Source organism: Bombus huntii, chromosome 3 (assembly GCF_024542735.1).
Source record: "Bombus huntii isolate Logan2020A chromosome 3, iyBomHunt1.1, whole genome shotgun sequence".
Lineage (NCBI taxonomy): Eukaryota > Metazoa > Arthropoda > Insecta > Hymenoptera > Apidae > Bombus > Bombus huntii.
In genome coordinates, this window is record NC_066240.1 from 13,676,237 (window position 1) to 13,694,059 (window position 17,823).

The 17,823-nt window shown below is 30.1% G+C and overlaps 5 protein-coding genes across 8 annotated transcripts in view; 3 read left to right on the forward strand and 2 right to left on the reverse strand.

Moving 5' to 3' along the window:
* The first annotated feature begins 575 nt into the window (after positions 1-575).
* On the forward strand, positions 576-6,035 carry LOC126863463 (rho GTPase-activating protein 44-like). Of its 3 annotated transcripts, XM_050613668.1 has the most exons (10): positions 576-1,210; positions 1,559-1,712; positions 1,793-2,078; positions 2,159-2,383; positions 2,508-2,805; positions 2,892-3,131; positions 3,226-4,019; positions 4,092-4,264; positions 4,521-4,568; positions 4,653-6,035. In XM_050613668.1, exons 1-10 carry the CDS (start codon positions 1,158-1,160, stop codon positions 4,944-4,946), a joined length of 2,565 nt encoding a protein of 854 aa, XP_050469625.1. In that variant the 5' UTR covers positions 576-1,157; the 3' UTR covers positions 4,947-6,035. The 3 variants fall into 3 exon arrangements, with proteins under 3 accessions (XP_050469625.1, XP_050469623.1, XP_050469624.1); XM_050613666.1 differs by having other exon boundaries at positions 4,521-6,035; XM_050613667.1 differs by lacking the exon at positions 4,521-4,568 and having other exon boundaries at positions 4,569-6,035.
* A 787-nt stretch (positions 6,036-6,822) lies between these two features.
* On the reverse strand, positions 6,823-7,739 carry LOC126863520 (acyl-CoA-binding domain-containing protein 6). Its single transcript, XM_050613800.1, has one exon. The coding sequence runs from the start codon at positions 7,590-7,592 to the stop codon at positions 6,909-6,911; it is 684 nt and encodes a 227-aa protein (XP_050469757.1). The 5' UTR covers positions 7,593-7,739; the 3' UTR covers positions 6,823-6,908.
* A 164-nt stretch (positions 7,740-7,903) lies between these two features.
* LOC126863518 (histone-arginine methyltransferase METTL23) lies at positions 7,904-9,362 on the reverse strand. The gene is made up of 2 exons (XM_050613797.1): positions 9,043-9,362; positions 7,904-8,629 (listed from the first exon to the last, which is right to left on the reverse strand). The coding sequence occupies exons 1-2, from the start codon at positions 9,205-9,207 to the stop codon at positions 8,045-8,047; spliced, it is 750 nt and encodes a 249-aa protein (XP_050469754.1). The 5' UTR covers positions 9,208-9,362; the 3' UTR covers positions 7,904-8,044.
* Positions 9,363-10,052: 690 nt separating this feature from the next.
* Positions 10,053-12,925, forward strand: LOC126863488 (NAD-dependent protein deacetylase sirtuin-7). The gene is made up of 5 exons (XM_050613721.1): positions 10,053-10,187; positions 10,277-10,414; positions 10,558-10,655; positions 10,853-11,068; positions 11,176-12,925. The coding sequence occupies exons 2-5, from the start codon at positions 10,316-10,318 to the stop codon at positions 12,332-12,334; spliced, it is 1,572 nt and encodes a 523-aa protein (XP_050469678.1). The 5' UTR covers positions 10,053-10,187; positions 10,277-10,315; the 3' UTR covers positions 12,335-12,925.
* Positions 12,926-15,282: 2,357 nt separating this feature from the next.
* LOC126863477 (caskin-1) overlaps positions 15,283-17,823 on the forward strand; it is a 55,052-nt gene continuing 52,511 nt past the window's right edge. Inside the window, exon 1 of one of the 2 annotated variants that reach the window (XM_050613694.1) lies at positions 15,283-16,417. Coding sequence is in view for 1 of the 2 variants with exons in the window: in XM_050613693.1 (XP_050469650.1) it covers positions 16,402-16,417 (16 nt within the window). In the remaining variant the exon portion in view is untranslated. The remainder of the gene's footprint in view (positions 16,418-17,823) is intronic. The other variant, XM_050613693.1, reaches the window with a different exon arrangement.

The following is a 17,823-nucleotide window of genomic DNA, read 5'->3' on the forward strand; positions in this document are numbered from 1 at the left end:
AAATATCTTGTAACTAAATAAGTTATAAATTTAAGCAATATTTTATTTTATTTTCTCCATCTACATATTATGGTTTTTGGATAAAATCATTGCTTATTTTACACCTTAAGCTTACAAATAAACCTTCAACTTAAAACTTGAAATATATATTCTTAAAACCTAGCTAGGTAATCTATGGTAACAGAATTTCTTTCATAAATTTGAATAATATAATCATGATAGTCGTATCTCATTACAGCGCTAATAAAATTTCAAATTGTTTTATATAAAATGCACAGAATGCATACAATATAAAAAAAGTAATAAAATAATATCGTTATAATTTTTAATAGGTAGAACGAAATTCTACTTTAGTTTTATTGCTTTTGTTGTATGCATAAAAATATAAATTTGCATAAAAATCCACAATTTATATATAATAGACACAATAAATACATAAAATTATTTTATAATAAATGTTGAAATACTTTCGTGAGTTACTATAGGTCACATCGTTACGATTACTTAACGCGTTTCGCGAATTTTATATTTCAAATTTCGCGCGATTGAAACGATTTCTCGTTCTAAACGAAATCTGAATCACAGTGAGAAACAAGAATGGCTGACCAAGAACAGTAAAAAGTTGTTGGTTGTCCCGTTATCGAATCTTTTGATAGAAATTTAATGCCTGTTTAAAAAGGAAAGCAAAATTGACACGTAATCCAAGTTTTGTCAAATAATGAACAACGTGAAAATCTTTGCCCGGTTTCGCGGTTTCATTAAACAACCAATGGTGAACAAGGAAATAAAATGCCGCGATTAAAATTTCTATGATTTTGACACGTTTACAAAATTTAAGATCCAAGAAGTGAATCTTGAAACTTTTTTGAGAGTGGAAACTCGTCGATATTGTGGAAGGATATATCGATCGGGACATTCTATTTGTTCATAGAGGGTGTGGGATCATTATACAAACATTATGACGAATTGCTGCCTTTCGAGTGATACGAAGGATTCTCTCTATTTTTTTTATCGTCCGCATTTCTTTTATGTCCTCTAATTATACTAAACATGTGTGCTCGTGAACGTCGTTACAGTTAACAAGTGATAAGTGATCATAATTTAGTAGATTATCGTGTAATTTTATTTATATAATAAGCGTTAGGTGTTTATCAATCATGAAGAAACAATTCTTCAGAGTTAAACAGCTTGCTGATCAAACATTTTCTAGGTAATTGTGATTTAATTTCATTTAAAAGTCTACGAAAATTTTGCTTTTTCTAAATGTTACGATTGGTAGATAAAATATTAAACATTTTTAAATAAAGCATATAATAATATAATATTTTGATATATCTATCATAATAAAAGATAAGAATCTCTGTTTTTCTGTATAATTTTTAAATAATATAATTTTGAGCAATGTCAAAACACCATAACATTCGATAGAAGCAGACATGATATACCAAAATAGCTTATGAATCAGACTATCTCAAAATGGATTGACTTTAAAGACCGTTATGTTAATTTGAATTTGTCAATCTTCAAAAATTAACGAACTAAATATTTGTTTTTATAGAGCTGGCAAAACAGAAGTGCTTACAGATGATTTACAAGCTGCAGATAAACATGTAGATCAAATCAGAATGGCTCTCATTGGATTAAACAAAAGACTTGGTAATCCACCAAATCAGGCTATGACACAAGATGTTGCACTGAAGGAAAAGCGTTTGGTAATACATGATGATGAAATTTATGTTTAAATTTTGATGATAGCTTCTTTTTACGTTTTTAAAAATATATATCTTTTCAGAAAAAGTGTCCAGAATATATATTAGGTCAAACAATGTTGGAGAATGCTCCTGAAGATGGTCTCATGGGTTTTACTTTGTCAGAGTGTGGACGTGCACAGATGTATTTAGCAAATGAGGCAATTGAACATGAAGCAAAAGTTGAACAATATGTTGCAATGCCTCTTCAACATATTTTAGATACTGATGTACCAAACATAATAAAACATAAAAGAAATTTAGCCCGATTAACTTTAGATATGGATAGTGTGAGGACAAGATATCAACAAGCTAGTAAACATAGTGCTAGTAAGAAGAAATTTTAATCTGATTTTTAAATTGTATTACAAGAATTATGTTTATATTTTGAAATTAATATTGTGCAATAGGTGCAGGTGCAACAAAGGTAGATAACTTAAGAGAAGAATTGGAAGAAGCAGAAACTAAAGTTGAGCAATGTAGAGATCAACTAGCTGCAGAAATGTTTCAACTTATGTCACGTGAAACTGAATTAGCACATACTATTATACAATATGTAAAACTTCAAAGAGCTTATCATGAAAGTGCGCTACATTGCCTCGAAGACCTTATTCCTGGATTAGAAAGCTATATTAGTACGTATTTAATCGTATTTATGAAACAAAAACATTTGGCGCGTTTGACGAATTTTATCATGTAATACTTCCAAGACTTACCAAAAAATTTCATTTAATATGTAACCCTGTTTCATAATTGTAGATGATAACGAAATGAAACCAGTTTATGGTTATCCTTTGGAAGAACATCTCAGAGTAACTAACAGAAAAATTGCATTACCCGTTCAATTGTGTGTATCTGCGTTGCTAAGATTAGGTATGGAAGAAGAGGGCCTTTTTAGAATAGCTGGCGCTGCGTCAAAATCACGTCGAATTAAATTGAGTTTAGATGCATGCTGCCTTACATTACCAACTGCTCTTGAGTATAAAGATCCACATGTCATTGCTGGTGCATTAAAATCTTATCTTCGAGAACTACCTGAACCTCTCCTAACTTATAAGTAAATATAAAAATAATATTTACTATCCATAATGATGACGAAGAAAATTATAACATTATATTCGTTATTTTTATCTTATTTCAAAGGTTGTATCCTGAATGGATGGCAGCTGCAAAAATAACTCAGAATGAAACAAGATTAAGGGCTCTATGGGAGGTGTTACATAAGTTACCAGCTGTAAATTTAGAAAATCTGCGGTTCCTAATCAAATTTCTAGCTGTTCTCACTAAAAACCAAGATGTGAACAAAATGTCGCCACAAAATATTGCAATTGTAATCGCGCCCAATTTAATATGGAGTCCACAAGAGGATGCAAATACAATGGTGTAAGAATATTATCCATTTACATTATTTGTATCATTGATCATCATAGAAAAAGTTATATGATAATCTCTACTAATGTAATATTTATTATTTCAGAATGAACATGAGTACAGCTAATAACTCTAGTCTTATAGTTGATCAGTTGATCACGTATGCAGATTGGTTTTTTCCTGGTGAAATAGATTTTGATCGCGATTTAGAAGTTGGTATTATAATTGGTTCGGAAAATCAAACTACGAGTATGCGTCGTTGCATTTCTAACAGTAGTCTTAGTGATCATGGAGAAAGTCCTCCACAAGGCAGTCCTAAACCAGCAGCTCGTAGGAAAAACAAACCAGCTCCAACACCACCAAGTATCACTACTCCGGATAAACATGATAAGAAACCTGATGATAAACCACCACCCACACCTGATAAACCACCTAGACCTTTAACATCAGGGACTCTTAATCGCATAAAAAAACATGAAACAACAAATACCGAATCAATTATAAAACATGACACTAGTACAGATAAGCAGGATGGAAGCACAGAAACAGAAACTAAACAACAAAATACTGAAGCAAATGCACTTATTGATTCTTCGTTAGTTAATTGTCCAGAACGCGTTGACGAGGTACAGGAAGATTTACATAATGCAAACATAGAAACTGAAAAGATTAATCAAGAAACTCAAAAGGCTGAAAAGAAATTAAATGTTCCTATTGCTCTTGAAAGGAACACTATGGAAAATATATCGTGCAATAAGTCTCTTATGGAACTTGAAAATTCAGAAAATTCTACACAAAAATTAAAGGTAATACCAACCGAAAGACCGCCTCCCACTACATTAGAAAGACGTAGACCAGTAGCTGCCCCAAGAAGTATAACCAACATAGTACATAATGCGGGTAAATGTTTTTATAATTTTTTTTATCAAGAAGCATAATACGAAATGTTTAATATGTGTCTTAATCTTAAAGAAGAAACGGTTGAATTACGTAAGAAGGCGGACAATAATCCTGTATGTACAAGCACACTTGATAGAAGTAGTAAACCGGCGATTCCAGAACGACCAGCCGGATTAATACGACCTTCGAGCCTTATTAAACAACAACCACGGCACAGTAACGAAAACTTAGACAGCGAAGCAGGAGTGAGTATTAAGGGTTTCTAAACGTCACGTTTAGTCCCAGTATATGTAAGATAATTCTTTAAAATAAATGTAGTTACTGCCAATGGACTCGACAAATATCACTGCCTGGATATTGCAATTTTGAAATACAATAACGTAAGCTATAAATAAAGATGAAGAATAAACGTGTTAATAGCTATTTTCATGAAAAAAATGTCGAATCGCATAATAATTTTTCAGAGCTATTAATATCTTTTTCCTTTTTAATAACCTATAGCCTTTAACTTTGGAAAGAGCTCATGTATATTCAGTGGACAAACAACAGGTCAGTATAATACAAGTGCGTGGCAGTGGCAATGTGTTCTGCACCTCGGGCAACAACAATGGCAACGCGGCTTCGAACTTACAGAGGAGCCCCAGTGTAGGTAGTCGACCTTCGTCTATGTCCTTGTACGGCGAACGACCGGAAAAGCCAGCCAAATTGAACGCTCCGGAACAAACGAAAGCTCACGTGCGAACCAGATCAGAAGGGAATATTATCGATGTGCAAACTCAGACTGAGACGGTGGTAGTTGTTAAATCACCGCAACAACCTGTTCCGGCTTCTCCAAGATTTCATCAAAGACCTCCGCGACCTCAACCGCCACCACCACCTCCACCCACCGCGCGTGTTAAATCGGAACACGAAAGTACTAATCTCTAGAATCAACTGTATAAAAAGTGATTATTACATTTATAAGAGAACTTTATAGAAATTAATATTTTTAAAAAATGAAGGCTATATTTCTCATAAAATAATATGGAACTGTAGGAAACTCTTAACAGGATAATGTAAATTTTCCTATTTTTGATGTTAAATAATGAACGTTCCAATTTCGATAATTACATTGAAATTGATAGCACAGTTAGATAAAATTTCATTTTAACTTTTTGAAATTATGCAGAAGGCGAAAAAATATGTTTTCTTCTGTATTTTAAAATTAAACATTTTTAAGTTTTTATAGTTATATACTAAAGATAATTAAAAAAAGTTATACATCTTATTTTCATATTTAACTCTAATATTTTTGCAACTTATTGACTTTTATACTTGTTATCAGAATAATGAAAACATAAATGTATAAAAAGACGTGGCATTTAATGTCTCTAGATTGACATACCTTTTAAGCACACAACTTTCAGTATGGTTATTATGTAATACAAAATGGTATATATTTGGCATTAATTATAACACATTTGTATGTTATTTATTTATACTTGCAGAGTATATGCTAGATTGTGATGCATTTAATAAGGTGATTACTTATAAAAAAAACACAGAAAAGGGATGAATTTTTCGAATTAGCTTTAAGTTGTTGCAAAGAATTTTGGATGAACTAATATCAATTGACTTTAATGTAAATAAATAGGCATCCTTTGCGTGTATTTGTTTTACAAAATAACAATACTGTGATAATATAGAGTTTATAATATTGCCAAAAATTCTAAAATTTTCAGTTATTTAGCTCAAATAAAAAAGTGTTTAATAACATTATCTAATTATTCAAAATTTATTTTATTGTATTACAAAATTGTTTTATTTTTGTTTAATAATGGAATACTTATTTTGTGATTTATAAAAATGTTACAATATATTAACAAATTGTACCTTCTGAAAATGGAGTATTTTTTAAATGTAAAGGAAAATATATGTATTGATAAACATATTGTATATAACACGTAATAATTTCATATATAAAAAATTCTTTTTGTTTTTACAAGTATGCAATAATAAAAAACAAATCTAATTTTATATTTGTTTTTTTATATGAAATCACCTGCATGTTGAAAATACGATTTAGCGAACTCTCTTTAAGCAACATTATTAAGGAAAATGTTATAAATTTGTTTGATTATTTCTCACTTCAATAATTCACATTTGTAACTGATTGTTTGATGATATAGATATAAAATTTCAATATATTTTATTAAAAAACTTGATAGAATTGATAAAATTTTTAGTTGCTGAAAACAATATTTAAATACATCATAAACATACTTTTATCCATTCCATCAAATAATCAGGATTTATATTAGATGAAATTTACATATTAAACATTGTTATATTAGTTAAGTAAAAAAAAAAAACAAAAAATGGCAGAATATTTTATACATTTTTTTAAACTTCTTGGTTTCTACATTCTTTTTTTGTAGTAATATGTATACTTGACTGATATATTAATTATAATAAGGATACAACTAATGCAACAACATTTACATCTTATTTGAAATAATGATTTATGTAATTTCTTGAATATCTTTTATTGTTATAAGTTATACATTTTTTCTTCATTACCTAATTTAAAAATATTTGTAAAGTGAGTACATTAGTCTCTGTGTACTCGATTAATGTTAAAATACTATTTATATTTTGTGCCTAAAAATGTACTACTATGTAAAAACGTTTTAACATTGTCTCTGATAAATTATACATTTACCTAAGAAATGCTTAGGCTGTGAATATAGTTAAAAATGCTAATGGAAGATTTATTTGTATATAAATAAAGAGTTTCTAAAAACAATTAAACTATAATATAAAATACTATGAGAAAATCATTAATTCAATTTATTTATATTCATCGTTAAATTTAGTTATTACATGATGATTACATATATTAATATTTAATCACAATATATGTTTTAAATGTTCATCAGCAATGTCTTTGGGTGTCATACCATTATTATCTTTTATGGATTCAGCTCCAATAGACAGTAAATACTTTACAACATCAAGATGCCCACATGAAGCTGCATAATGCAATGGTGTTTGCCCATCTTCATCTTGTGAATCTACATTTGCTCCTTTTTTAATTAACTGTTCTATAATTCTCAAATGACCTCGATCTGCAGCCCAATGTATAGGTAACAGACCTTCTGAATCTGTTAAATTTGCATGTTTTGGTTCTTTGTTTAGTAGTTCTTGTACTTTTTCATCATGTCCTTCTTTCACCCAATCCAAAAAAGTTTTGTCCGTATCACTTATTTCATCTTCCATATTTATTAATCGACTAATAGCAACCCAGTTATTAGATTCAGATTGCGCATCTTGTTCCCAGTTTGGATTAAGTTTAGATAGTTCAAGTACATAATTATTCATAGCATCATCACAACTCATATCATTAAGACTTTTCCATGCGTCCCATTTCTGTCTTGCTTGCATTTGATACCAATTGGGTTTTGAAATATTACATGGTCCAATTGTAGCCTGCTTATATAAAGCATAGAATTTTAAGAGTTCTGTGGAATTTAATTCCGATGCCAGTGACTGTAAATAGATTGTTGCTTTATTGAACGTTTTTTCAAGATTCATTTTGATGTTGTTTATATTATTTACTTTAATAAACTATGATCAAAGGCTTGGTTAATAATAGGATTTATATTAATTGTGATTATTTTTTTATTGTCAGTATTTTGTGTATATTCACTGTGCATATACTTTCATTGGCGATATGTACGAGCATCTAATATGTGTGGCTCTACAAACTCTTTAACAGGGTCTTCGTGCAAATATTGAAGACCTTTAGTAATAGATAATTTTCCATCATCCAAAACATGATCTTTCTTAAGCACAGAGGTTACTACTACTTTATCATAAAATTCTACAAATCCATAACCTGTGCTTATACCATATTTGTCAAATATAACTTTTGCAATTCTCACACTACCAAATGTTGAGAAGTATCCTTCAAGCTGGGAGTGAGAAACAGTCCATGGAATATTACGTATAGAAATTAAATATCTTGGAATCATGGCAAAAGACACTTAAGCTGCACGCTGTATACTTAATAAGTGAATTGTATGATCTTGCATTAATTCATGTATGTTTATATCAGAATCTGTTCCGAGTCCAGCCAATGATATATGAGTGCAGGTAAGATTCCATTTATTTAATAGATGTTCTATAGACCAATCTGCACTTCTTTCATGATAGGTACACAAGAATTTTGCATTTGGATTTCTTTCTAATAAAAATGCTACTGTAACAACTATATCTTCGAATAACGCTGGTTCATAAAAACAATCAGAACCAAGAATTAAATCTAATGGCCCAATTGAAAATAAACTAGACAAAAATAGACCCCATGTAATGCCAACAATTTGAACTTTAGATAAGATACCATTTAATTCGCAACTTCTTCTTATATGCTGCAGACTTCTAGGAAAACTAGCAGAATCACTTAAAGTTACAATAGCACCACATTTACTAGCTAAAATTCCAGGAAGAGCTGTACCTGAACCAAGTTCTAAAACTCTCTTCCCAATAAGTTCTTCTTTATGTTCCCAAAGAAACCAAGCTAACACAGGTGCAGAAGGCCATGTATAAAAACTATAATTAGCTTGAAGTAACTGTAACAAAAAATAAGTTGACAATAATACATGAGGTAAAAAATACTTAAATAAGATCATAAATTTTAACCTACTCACAATATACTTTAAAGAATCAAATTATCTTTTAAAACTTATTAATATTTAATGTTTTATGATTAATTAAAATATGAATTCAAATATTAAACGCTTTATCTACGTTACTCCATTTAAAAAAAAAAAGAATTACTAACACAATTATTTTACAAATAATAATATTGGGTTGGCAACTAAGTGATTGCGGATTTTATCATTGGGTGGTATTGACAAAATACGCAATCACTTAGTTGCCAACCCAATATACAAAAAAATACATAACCAAAAAGAGTACATGTGATATACATACAATAAAAAAATGAATCAATAATGTATTAGTTACTGAAAAATTGTAGTACCTCGAGGATATAAATCTCTAAACTTTCGTTGCACTGTATGTTGTCCTGAGTCTTACGAGAAGTAAACAAAAATTTTTTCACTTGCTCAGAGACGATTCCATCGGACATTAGGCTGTGCGTAGGTGGACTGGTATCGCGTGAAATACTTTCTTCTAAACCTGGCATGACTAATTATCAAACCGTTTCCACTAGTACCTATTCATTCTGACTGTAATTATTTAGTTGCAAATAGAAATCATAAACTTCGAATTTTCTTTGTCAGCAAATAAAATCAAAGTCGAAAATATAATCGCTATTTTGTCCAGAGTTGTCGATTCACACCACAATAGAAAATACAAACGTGTAGATAATATTTAAATTTTCAAATGGCGGGAACAAGTTTCGAAAGAATTTCAATTGTATATTTAGTAACCTTCTTGTTATCGCTAATACAAATTATTTTTACTATTGCCAAATTTTACTCGTTTTTTCTTTGTATGAAACTTAAAAAAAAATGTTTGGATTTGTATAATGCTATAAATGTATATGAATAGTTTACATGGATAACATACATCTATATGTAATTCAAAAATCTAGAAAAAGTTAATATTCTTTAACGACACTATTAATTGTTTATGGGATTAAATGTAAGATGTATTAATTAAATGTTAAATTGTAAAATAAGTATTCAGCAATATCAAATTTTGTTATGTATAATTTTTGCTTTAATATTGTTAAATATATGCATCCGTGATTTCATTGATTACATTGATTCTATTAATATTAAGTTTAGGAATATTTTCGTACAGAATGTCATATAGAATAGTCGCCTTCTACGTACAGAATTTCTTGGCAAAATAAATGACAAATTTTGTGTTATATAAATTAATTTAAGTCTACAAATTTATGTTAAAAAGCATGTTACTTTTTTTGTTAGCAATAAAACTGGTTACAATGGTTTATGTATATTCGACAAAATTGGAGTATTCGTAATGTAGGATGTATTTTTGCCATTTTAATATTGTCATTCTATGTCATGAAGTATTCATAGTTTAAAACGATAACATTTATAACTTTGTCATAGTTATAAATTTAATTGTAAAAGATTGTAATATGCACATGTACATCTTCACAACGTATTTTTAATCATATTTTAAGTGAAAAATGTACGTTATTAATAACAATAATAGATAATATATTACTGATATACTAGAAATATTAATTTTAAGCGATCATGACATTTCTATCATTTTAGATACTTGATACAGTGCCGTGCTGGTCGTTTTGATTAAAGATGGAGGAGGCTGGTAATGAGAAGTTTCTGTCAAGGAGGCGTTCCGCAGCTCTTAAAGCTTTCAAAGTTAAAGACGAACGAGTAGCAACTTTTAAAAAGGTACGTGCATAATTTTTAATACTACTTATTCTATTATAGTTAGTTAGTCGTAAATTTTATCCAAAATTTCAATGTATCTCCCGGCATTGTTTTCGATACATCGTAAACAACAATGGGAATGTTACATTTTTACGTCTTTTTAGGTAGCTGCGATTTTGCAAAAATCTGAAAGGGACAGAACTGCAGAAGAAACAGGGATACTCGTATCTTGTAGTGATGTAGTAAAAGAGGTTAATTTAAGGTATAGCCATTTTGGAAATCATTGATTGTACACTGTGAACATGTCAAATTATTTTGTTATTGCTAACATAATATGGAAAATTGTCATAATATATGAATCTTCTTATCGTTTTTATGAACAAATAAATATTTAGAAAATGTAGTTTAGTAATAAATATGCTGACAATTATGTTAACAAAAAATTTACCAATTTCTTAGGCAAGAGAAAAGACATAGAGTAAAAGCAAGGCTTGAGGAGGTAGAAGATGCACCAGAAATTTTAGAAGAAAAGTGTATGAGGTTGGCTGCAGCTATCAGCAGAGCAACATCGCTTGCTGTTTATACTGGTGCTGGTATTAGTACAGCCGCTTCTATCCCTGATTATAGAGGAACAAATGGTGTTTGGACTCGTTTACAACAAGGAAAAGATATCGGGTAATGTTAAAACTAATCAAATAGTGTTAAAGGATAATTAATTAGATTTAGCTTTCTTTTACTATTTATATTACTAGGTATTTTGATTAATTTATTATATATTTCAGAAATCATGATCTTAGCCAAGCAGAACCAACGTTGACACATATGGCTCTTTATGCCTTATATAAAGCAAGGGTTTTAAAACATGTAGTTTCTCAAAATTGTGATGGACTTCATTTGCGTAGTGGAATACCTCGTACACTTCTATCTGAAGTTCATGGCAATATGTATGTAGAAGTTTGTAGAATGTGTAAACCATATAGAGAATATTGGAGACTATTCGATGTTACTGAAAAAACTGCTCGATATTCTCATGGTACTGGAAGATTATGCCATAGATGTAACTCTGGTTTGCAAGATTCCATTGTTCATTTTGGTGAAAGAGGCAATCTTCCTTGGCCAATTAATTGGAATGGTGCAACAAGAGCAGCAAAACAAGCAGATGTTATATTGTGTTTAGGTTCTAGCTTAAAAGTTCTGAAGAAATACCCATGGTTGTGGCAGATGGATAGGCCGATACACAAACGTCCGTCACTGTACATTGTAAATTTACAATGGACGCCGAAGGACGAAAACGCAGTTTTGAAAATAAATGGAAAATGCGACGAAGTTATGAAAAGAATTATGGCTCATCTTGGGTTGGAAATACCACAGTATAATCGTGCCAAGGATCCTATTTTTTTCCACGCTGTACGACTTAGAAATAATGAACAGCACACAACAAGTCAACCTTGCTTGGAGGAGCCATCCAATACTGTTCATAAGGAACTAAATCAAATTAATGACAATTTTCACGAAGATGTTTCATCCGAAACCAAAGAGGAAGAATGTGTTTCATCCAAAAGAGTAACCGAATCAATGTCTGCTTATTCAGCTCCATTTTTTACTGCATTACCATTTTTGTCCATGGGCTTACCATTTCCACCAATGTATATGTGCCCTCAACTAACACCATTTTTTTATTATCCATTCATGCAAGTACCGGATATGACCTCAGACGTGCCAAAACCTAAACCTACGTGTATTTTCTGCATGGAAAACGAAGGCTCTCTTACTTGCCTTTATTACCAACGAGACGCAGATAATTCTAATTTAATAGGACCTGAAAGTAAGCAGATAAAAGATACAAAAACATTGGTAATCCATTCAGATCCTCCAATAGCTGCTAAAAATCCTGGGTGGTTTGGTAAAGGATATCGCAAAGGCATGAAAAAGAAACGGTAGCATTTACTCTTTCTCATATACGACCTTTCTTTCATTTCTGTTATAATACGTATATGATATATGATATATGATATGATAATGTATGTAAATGTTTGATTTCTCCATATCATGATGAGATCTGTATACACAATTTAGATATGCGTAGGAAATTAATTCCAGTACCCAAAATTTTAGCAATTAATTAAATTAAAGTATTTAAAATTAAAAAACTTAAATCTCCATACTCTGAAGTATTCTATTATTCCTGTTTAGTAGTTGTGTGATTATTTAATTTTAAAGTTTCAGTTACAGAATGAAACAATTAATACATATTTAAGAACATCTACAAATATCTAACCTGAAAATTGTTAATTTCATTGTCAAGTGCTTATTATGAAATTTGCTCGATTTAATGTTTTTACTATTGTACAGGCTAATTGTATTGTGATTTTTAGTTGTAAGATTCGTAAAGTGTGCAAATCATGAAAAGTTATAGTGACCAAAGTGATATATCTTTTATTACAATTTTTTACTTTGTATTTGTACAGTTGAATGTAACATAATTTAAAAAAAAAAGAATGTATGCATAAGTAGTATACGTGTAAAGCTTTTTGTATCTTTTTATATTGATTTACCATTCCAGTTTTATGAACTAGGAGTTAGAACAAAATTAATCCTATGAATATTAAAGGACTGTTTGTAATAAGTATCGAAGTATATTAGCTCCTTTTTTTTACTAAACGATGCAATAAACAATACAACATTTTATATAAAAATATAAACATCCATCTTTTATTTATTTATTTATTTTTTTATATAGCCATTTCAAAATGAAGCAGATATAAACAAGGTATATCTGAAATTATTTATTAACTATGAAATCAAACGTAACGCGATATATAAACATGCGCGTGCCTATACACACAGTGCATTTTTTTATATCATTAAAAAATTTACTATTTTGTATTATACATATAACTATATGGTGATTTTTAATAATACAGACTACATGTAATGTATGAAAAACATAAAATTTTTTAAAAATATGCAATAATATATTTTTTTTAAAATGATGCAGCTATAAAAATAACATTAAGTAAGTCACGGTATTTCGGATAAAACAGACTGTTACTTATAAGCTTATTAATTAATTATATACTGATAGACAAATCAATATGTAATAACTATATAGTTCTAAAATTCCTTATCCATTTGATAATTTTTATTGCATGATATTTACCAAGCTCAAATTTAATAATAAAACAAGATATGTATATATTTTATAATGTGATGCGTATATATATATAGGTCATGAGACAATATAATCATTACTATTTCTAAGATTAATTATTAATATTATTAAAACAATAATAGACAGAAGAAAATAAAAAATCTTTATAAATAAAAGAGAAGATCATTGAATATTTAAAGTTAACTGCGTTTCACGTTACATTTTTTATCTGTGTGGAACAATATTCGTAAGTAAATTTTTTCATTTTTACTATTAAGTACCTAATTTTTTTTGTAATGTTTTAAGTTTATGATTTTTGATAACGTAGGTTTCGAAAATATTATCTAATAAATTAGAAATAAATAAATACATAGATGTCAATATAAATAAAGATCATATTATATAAAATTAGGAAGAAATCTTTTATATGAAGAATATATTGAAATGGGCGAGAGATATCAAGGGATAAACTTTCGATAGAAATAAACGCAACTTACATGGCGGTGAGTGAACGTTATCGAAGATATGTATATAGTATGATATGTGTAGGTAGAATAAGAGTTACAGCATCAAGGTGAGGTAAAGAAAAGGAAAGGAGATAGAAATGAGAACGAAAGGAATATAAAGAGGGAGAGAAGTATAAGGGCTAATGCTGGCAGAAGGGAAGAGATTGAAAAAGCCTACAGTCTGTTGTCATGGTAACCCCGTACAGCGTCACCCTATTACCAGCTTCGACAGTACTTATTGTAAAGCCTACCGTAGTACTTTACCGATACTACGATAGTGTACGTCGACCGCTCATTGACTTCTTGACTTTGTACAACGGGATCTCGTTGCGAAGCATGTGGTTCCACTCCTTTTACGCTGTTCTTCTAGAAATGACATCGGAATACTTTCCTAGCCAATAAAGAACCATACATAAACGAATAGGAGAAATATCATTTACTAATTTCTTACAGCTTAATTTTAAGTCTTTAGAAATACAAAACATCTTAAATATTTTCTACCTTTTTAATTTTTTGAACCTATCATCTTCTGTATTTTTAATTAAACGTAGCAGTCGAGTATGCTATTTAAATTGGTATAAACAATATTTTTATAGTTAAATTTTTAAATTGCTGAAATGTACAAATTTTACAATTATCATCTTAGGTGAACGAAATTGTTAGGTTTGAAAAAAATACTATAAGACTATACAGAATTAATAATTTTTTATGTTATACATTTATGTTAAATCATCTGTTTCGTTATAATTCGTGAATCAATTAAAAAGAACATGTATAACTCACGTTTACATTGAATTATAACGAAAGAGGAATATACTATTAACATTAAGTAGATGGTAGAATACTTTTGACTTAAATAAGATGCGAGACCAAAACTATTAGTACAATTACTTTCGATTGAGCCAGTATACAAATGTTGGTAATATGGTTATATCATCGCATTATATCTGTGCATGCACGCGCATATGTGCTCATAAACTCAAGTCGATGGTACAAGGTAATTAAGTATAATTAGTTCTATTGTACTGTGTTGTTCTTACATCATCTTTTATGTAGTACAAGAACGTAATTGCTACCTTTCAAACATTTATTTATTTGAAGTCTACATATAAATTATTTATGACATGTATTTTATTCCTTTTTATAAACAAATTTTAGTAACGAAATTATTGCTATAATTATAATACATATAGGCCTCGAGGATTAAATAAATCAATTTATATATATTCCGAAATTAATATATTTAAATTTGTATTCTTGCAAATAATTTCTAATATATGATATACATTCAATGCTTACATTCATGTTACTTTCGACTTTAACCATGATTATTTCTTTTTCACGTTCGTATTTCTTCAGATATCTTCTTTTTTTAAAATACTTTATTCATAGAAGGTGTAGAATATATAAATATTGAATACCAAAACAAATATTTAAAAACTATTTATAATTTAATATAGACCCGAGGAAAATAGGAGGGTTAATTAGTAGAAAGTTGAAACGTAAAAGTGTTCTAAAGTTGTTTCAGAAATCGTTATTTAAATTATGCGTTAATTATCGTACTGCATAGGCTTATAAATGTGTATCTTTTGCAGGATTAATATTGTTAATAATGGTAAAAGAATTTTAATTTCAGTTGATTAACTTGCCTTTTGTATGGCTTACATACAAAGCGAATATACTATCCTATATGTCACACTGTAAATCTTTCTATATAACGCTTTACATTTATAGTTTAATGTAACGACATTATATCAACCAGAAATACAGGAAAACAATGTACAGAAAACGCGATAGAATGAATGGATTTAAAAAGCCAACAGTGCGGCTCGGGGACCTAAATCCATACAAGGAGGAGATTTATCATTACCGGTTGGTCGAGCGCTCTGGCGGTGGCATTGGATACTAGAGGACGACAGTGCTACGTGAGAAATCGTGATGGAGTAGTTTATACCCTGTTTGGTCGCCGTTTCTCACCCGCGTTCAAGTACGTTTAAAATTACCACACATTCGGTCAGTGCATCCGTTGGTCGCCGCGTAGAGAGAATCACTCTGATCGCGGTTAACAGTATGTCAGTCATTCTCGAGGCGACTGGTTACTTATTCGCGTTAACGTAACAGGGAAAAGTACGGTGTCGGAGGAGGCAGGTTATCTTCTTTGTTCGAGAAAAGCCTCATCAGTGGGCAATGGCGCGGGAACCTTACGTTCCAGAATCGGTGTGTGCATGGCGTAGGTGATGATCGGTGTTTGTACATGTGGCATGGTGTTTATAGCGAACAGGAAGATTTACATACCTCGCTGGATTGACCACCTCGTCGGTTTTTGGATACGAGCCGTGTCGTGAGCCGCCATGAGGCGCATTAGCGGTAAGCCAAATACGTTCTTAAGCCATCTTAAGCGATATTTTTTCGATACGAATCGACCATCCACGTATAATCTTATAGAAAAGCATTGTTTACGTTTGTTAATCGAGTGGCATCACAAAGAATTCCTCGAAGAAAGGATATGTATATTAGAACGTGATTTTCAACTTCTTTGTAAGGTTGCGCACGCGCTCATTTCGCTGTGTTTGCCAATTATTTCACATTCTCTCTTTGAAATGTACTGATTTTTAAATTTATTATAAATCGAATGTAATATCGGATGAATTTCTATATTTGAATACTGGGAAAGAGTCGAAGTTATTGGAGTGACGTTATGATCTATCGGATGGATTAACTCAGTGGTCAAACTATACTCACTGCTACATTTTGCATTAAATCGTTAAGCTTTACGTAACTATTTACAATACGTTTAATGTTTCACGCGTTTTCGAGCTACGTATCGTTGTTTGGTTAACGTTGTCCTTTAGAATAAGATATATGTACCAAAGATGGTAAAAGAAAAATTATAACCGGTTCATAAGTTTCCTATTTGATTACTAGATTTGACAATATTAAGACTTATCTAGCATTGAAAATTACTCGTATAATTTCACGAGTCACAATTAATACAGAAAGCGGCGAACAAATTCAAGAATGTTGTATAGAATGGAAGATAATAAATCCTCAGGTGTTTTTAATCTATGCTCTACAGAATTGGCGTAGGGAATAATAAAGCTAGAAAGTGGAGTTGCTTGTAACCAGCAAACGTATTTGAACCTTTCCCCTTCTACTTGAAAGAAGCTGCTTGAATATTTTCGCATTCGTAACATTGAGCGAAATACAAGGTTCGTTCTCCGGAGCAAATCAGGCAAATGGAAACATAAAAATGTATTTCTGTGACTTCTGCTTTGTGACAGTTCTTTTGGTGTACGTGCGATTTGAAAATTGTCATTAACTATTTGGTCAACATTCGAACGTATAACGTAATAAATGCGGAAATTTTGAATGCTTAAAAACTACTTGACTCTATTTATTTTTTTATTTTGATATTTTAATTGATATTCGGTATTGATTAATAAAATAAATTGCGCGTGATATATATATACTGTTCATAAGAGAATCTTTATGTACTTCACATTTTATACATTGAATGCAGTATAATAATAGATTAAACGTAGAATAACAGTATTTCTTGAAACTATCAGGAAGGTGTGTCTTCACTGTGAAAAAATTTCATTGAGAAATTTCCTTCAAAGATTCCGTTTATCTTTTTATTTCCTATACATTATTCATCGGAAAAAGAGTTTTTATTTATAATGTGCACATACTTGTACATGCACGAGGTATATATTACAACATTTTTTTTTAAATATATAAGAAGCAGTAAAGGAATCTTCAGAAAAATACAC

Bases quoted from the DNA above. Each gene is read 5' to 3' on its own strand.
- LOC126863463 (XM_050613666.1), top strand. From the start codon at position 1,158: ATGAAGAAACAATTCTTCAGAGTTAAACAGCTTGCTGATCAAACATTT. The intron at 2,384-2,507 runs GTACGTATTTAA...TCATAATTGTAG, and splicing joins TGGATTAGAAAGCTATATTA to ATGATAACGAAATGAAACCA. The intron at 4,265-4,520 runs GTGAGTATTAAG...AATAACCTATAG, and splicing joins ACTTAGACAGCGAAGCAGGA to CCTTTAACTTTGGAAAGAGC.
- LOC126863520 (XM_050613800.1), bottom strand. From the start codon at position 7,592: ATGAATCTTGAAAAAACGTTCAATAAAGCAACAATCTATTTACAGTCA.
- LOC126863518 (XM_050613797.1), bottom strand. From the start codon at position 9,207: ATGCCAGGTTTAGAAGAAAGTATTTCACGCGATACCAGTCCACCTACG. The intron at 8,630-9,042 runs GTACTACAATTT...TTTTTGTTACAG, and splicing joins TAGAGATTTATATCCTCGAG to TTACTTCAAGCTAATTATAG.
- LOC126863488 (XM_050613721.1), top strand. From the start codon at position 10,316: ATGGAGGAGGCTGGTAATGAGAAGTTTCTGTCAAGGAGGCGTTCCGCA. The intron at 10,656-10,852 runs GTATAGCCATTT...CCAATTTCTTAG, and splicing joins GTAAAAGAGGTTAATTTAAG to GCAAGAGAAAAGACATAGAG. The intron at 11,069-11,175 runs GTAATGTTAAAA...TATATATTTCAG, and splicing joins CAACAAGGAAAAGATATCGG to AAATCATGATCTTAGCCAAG.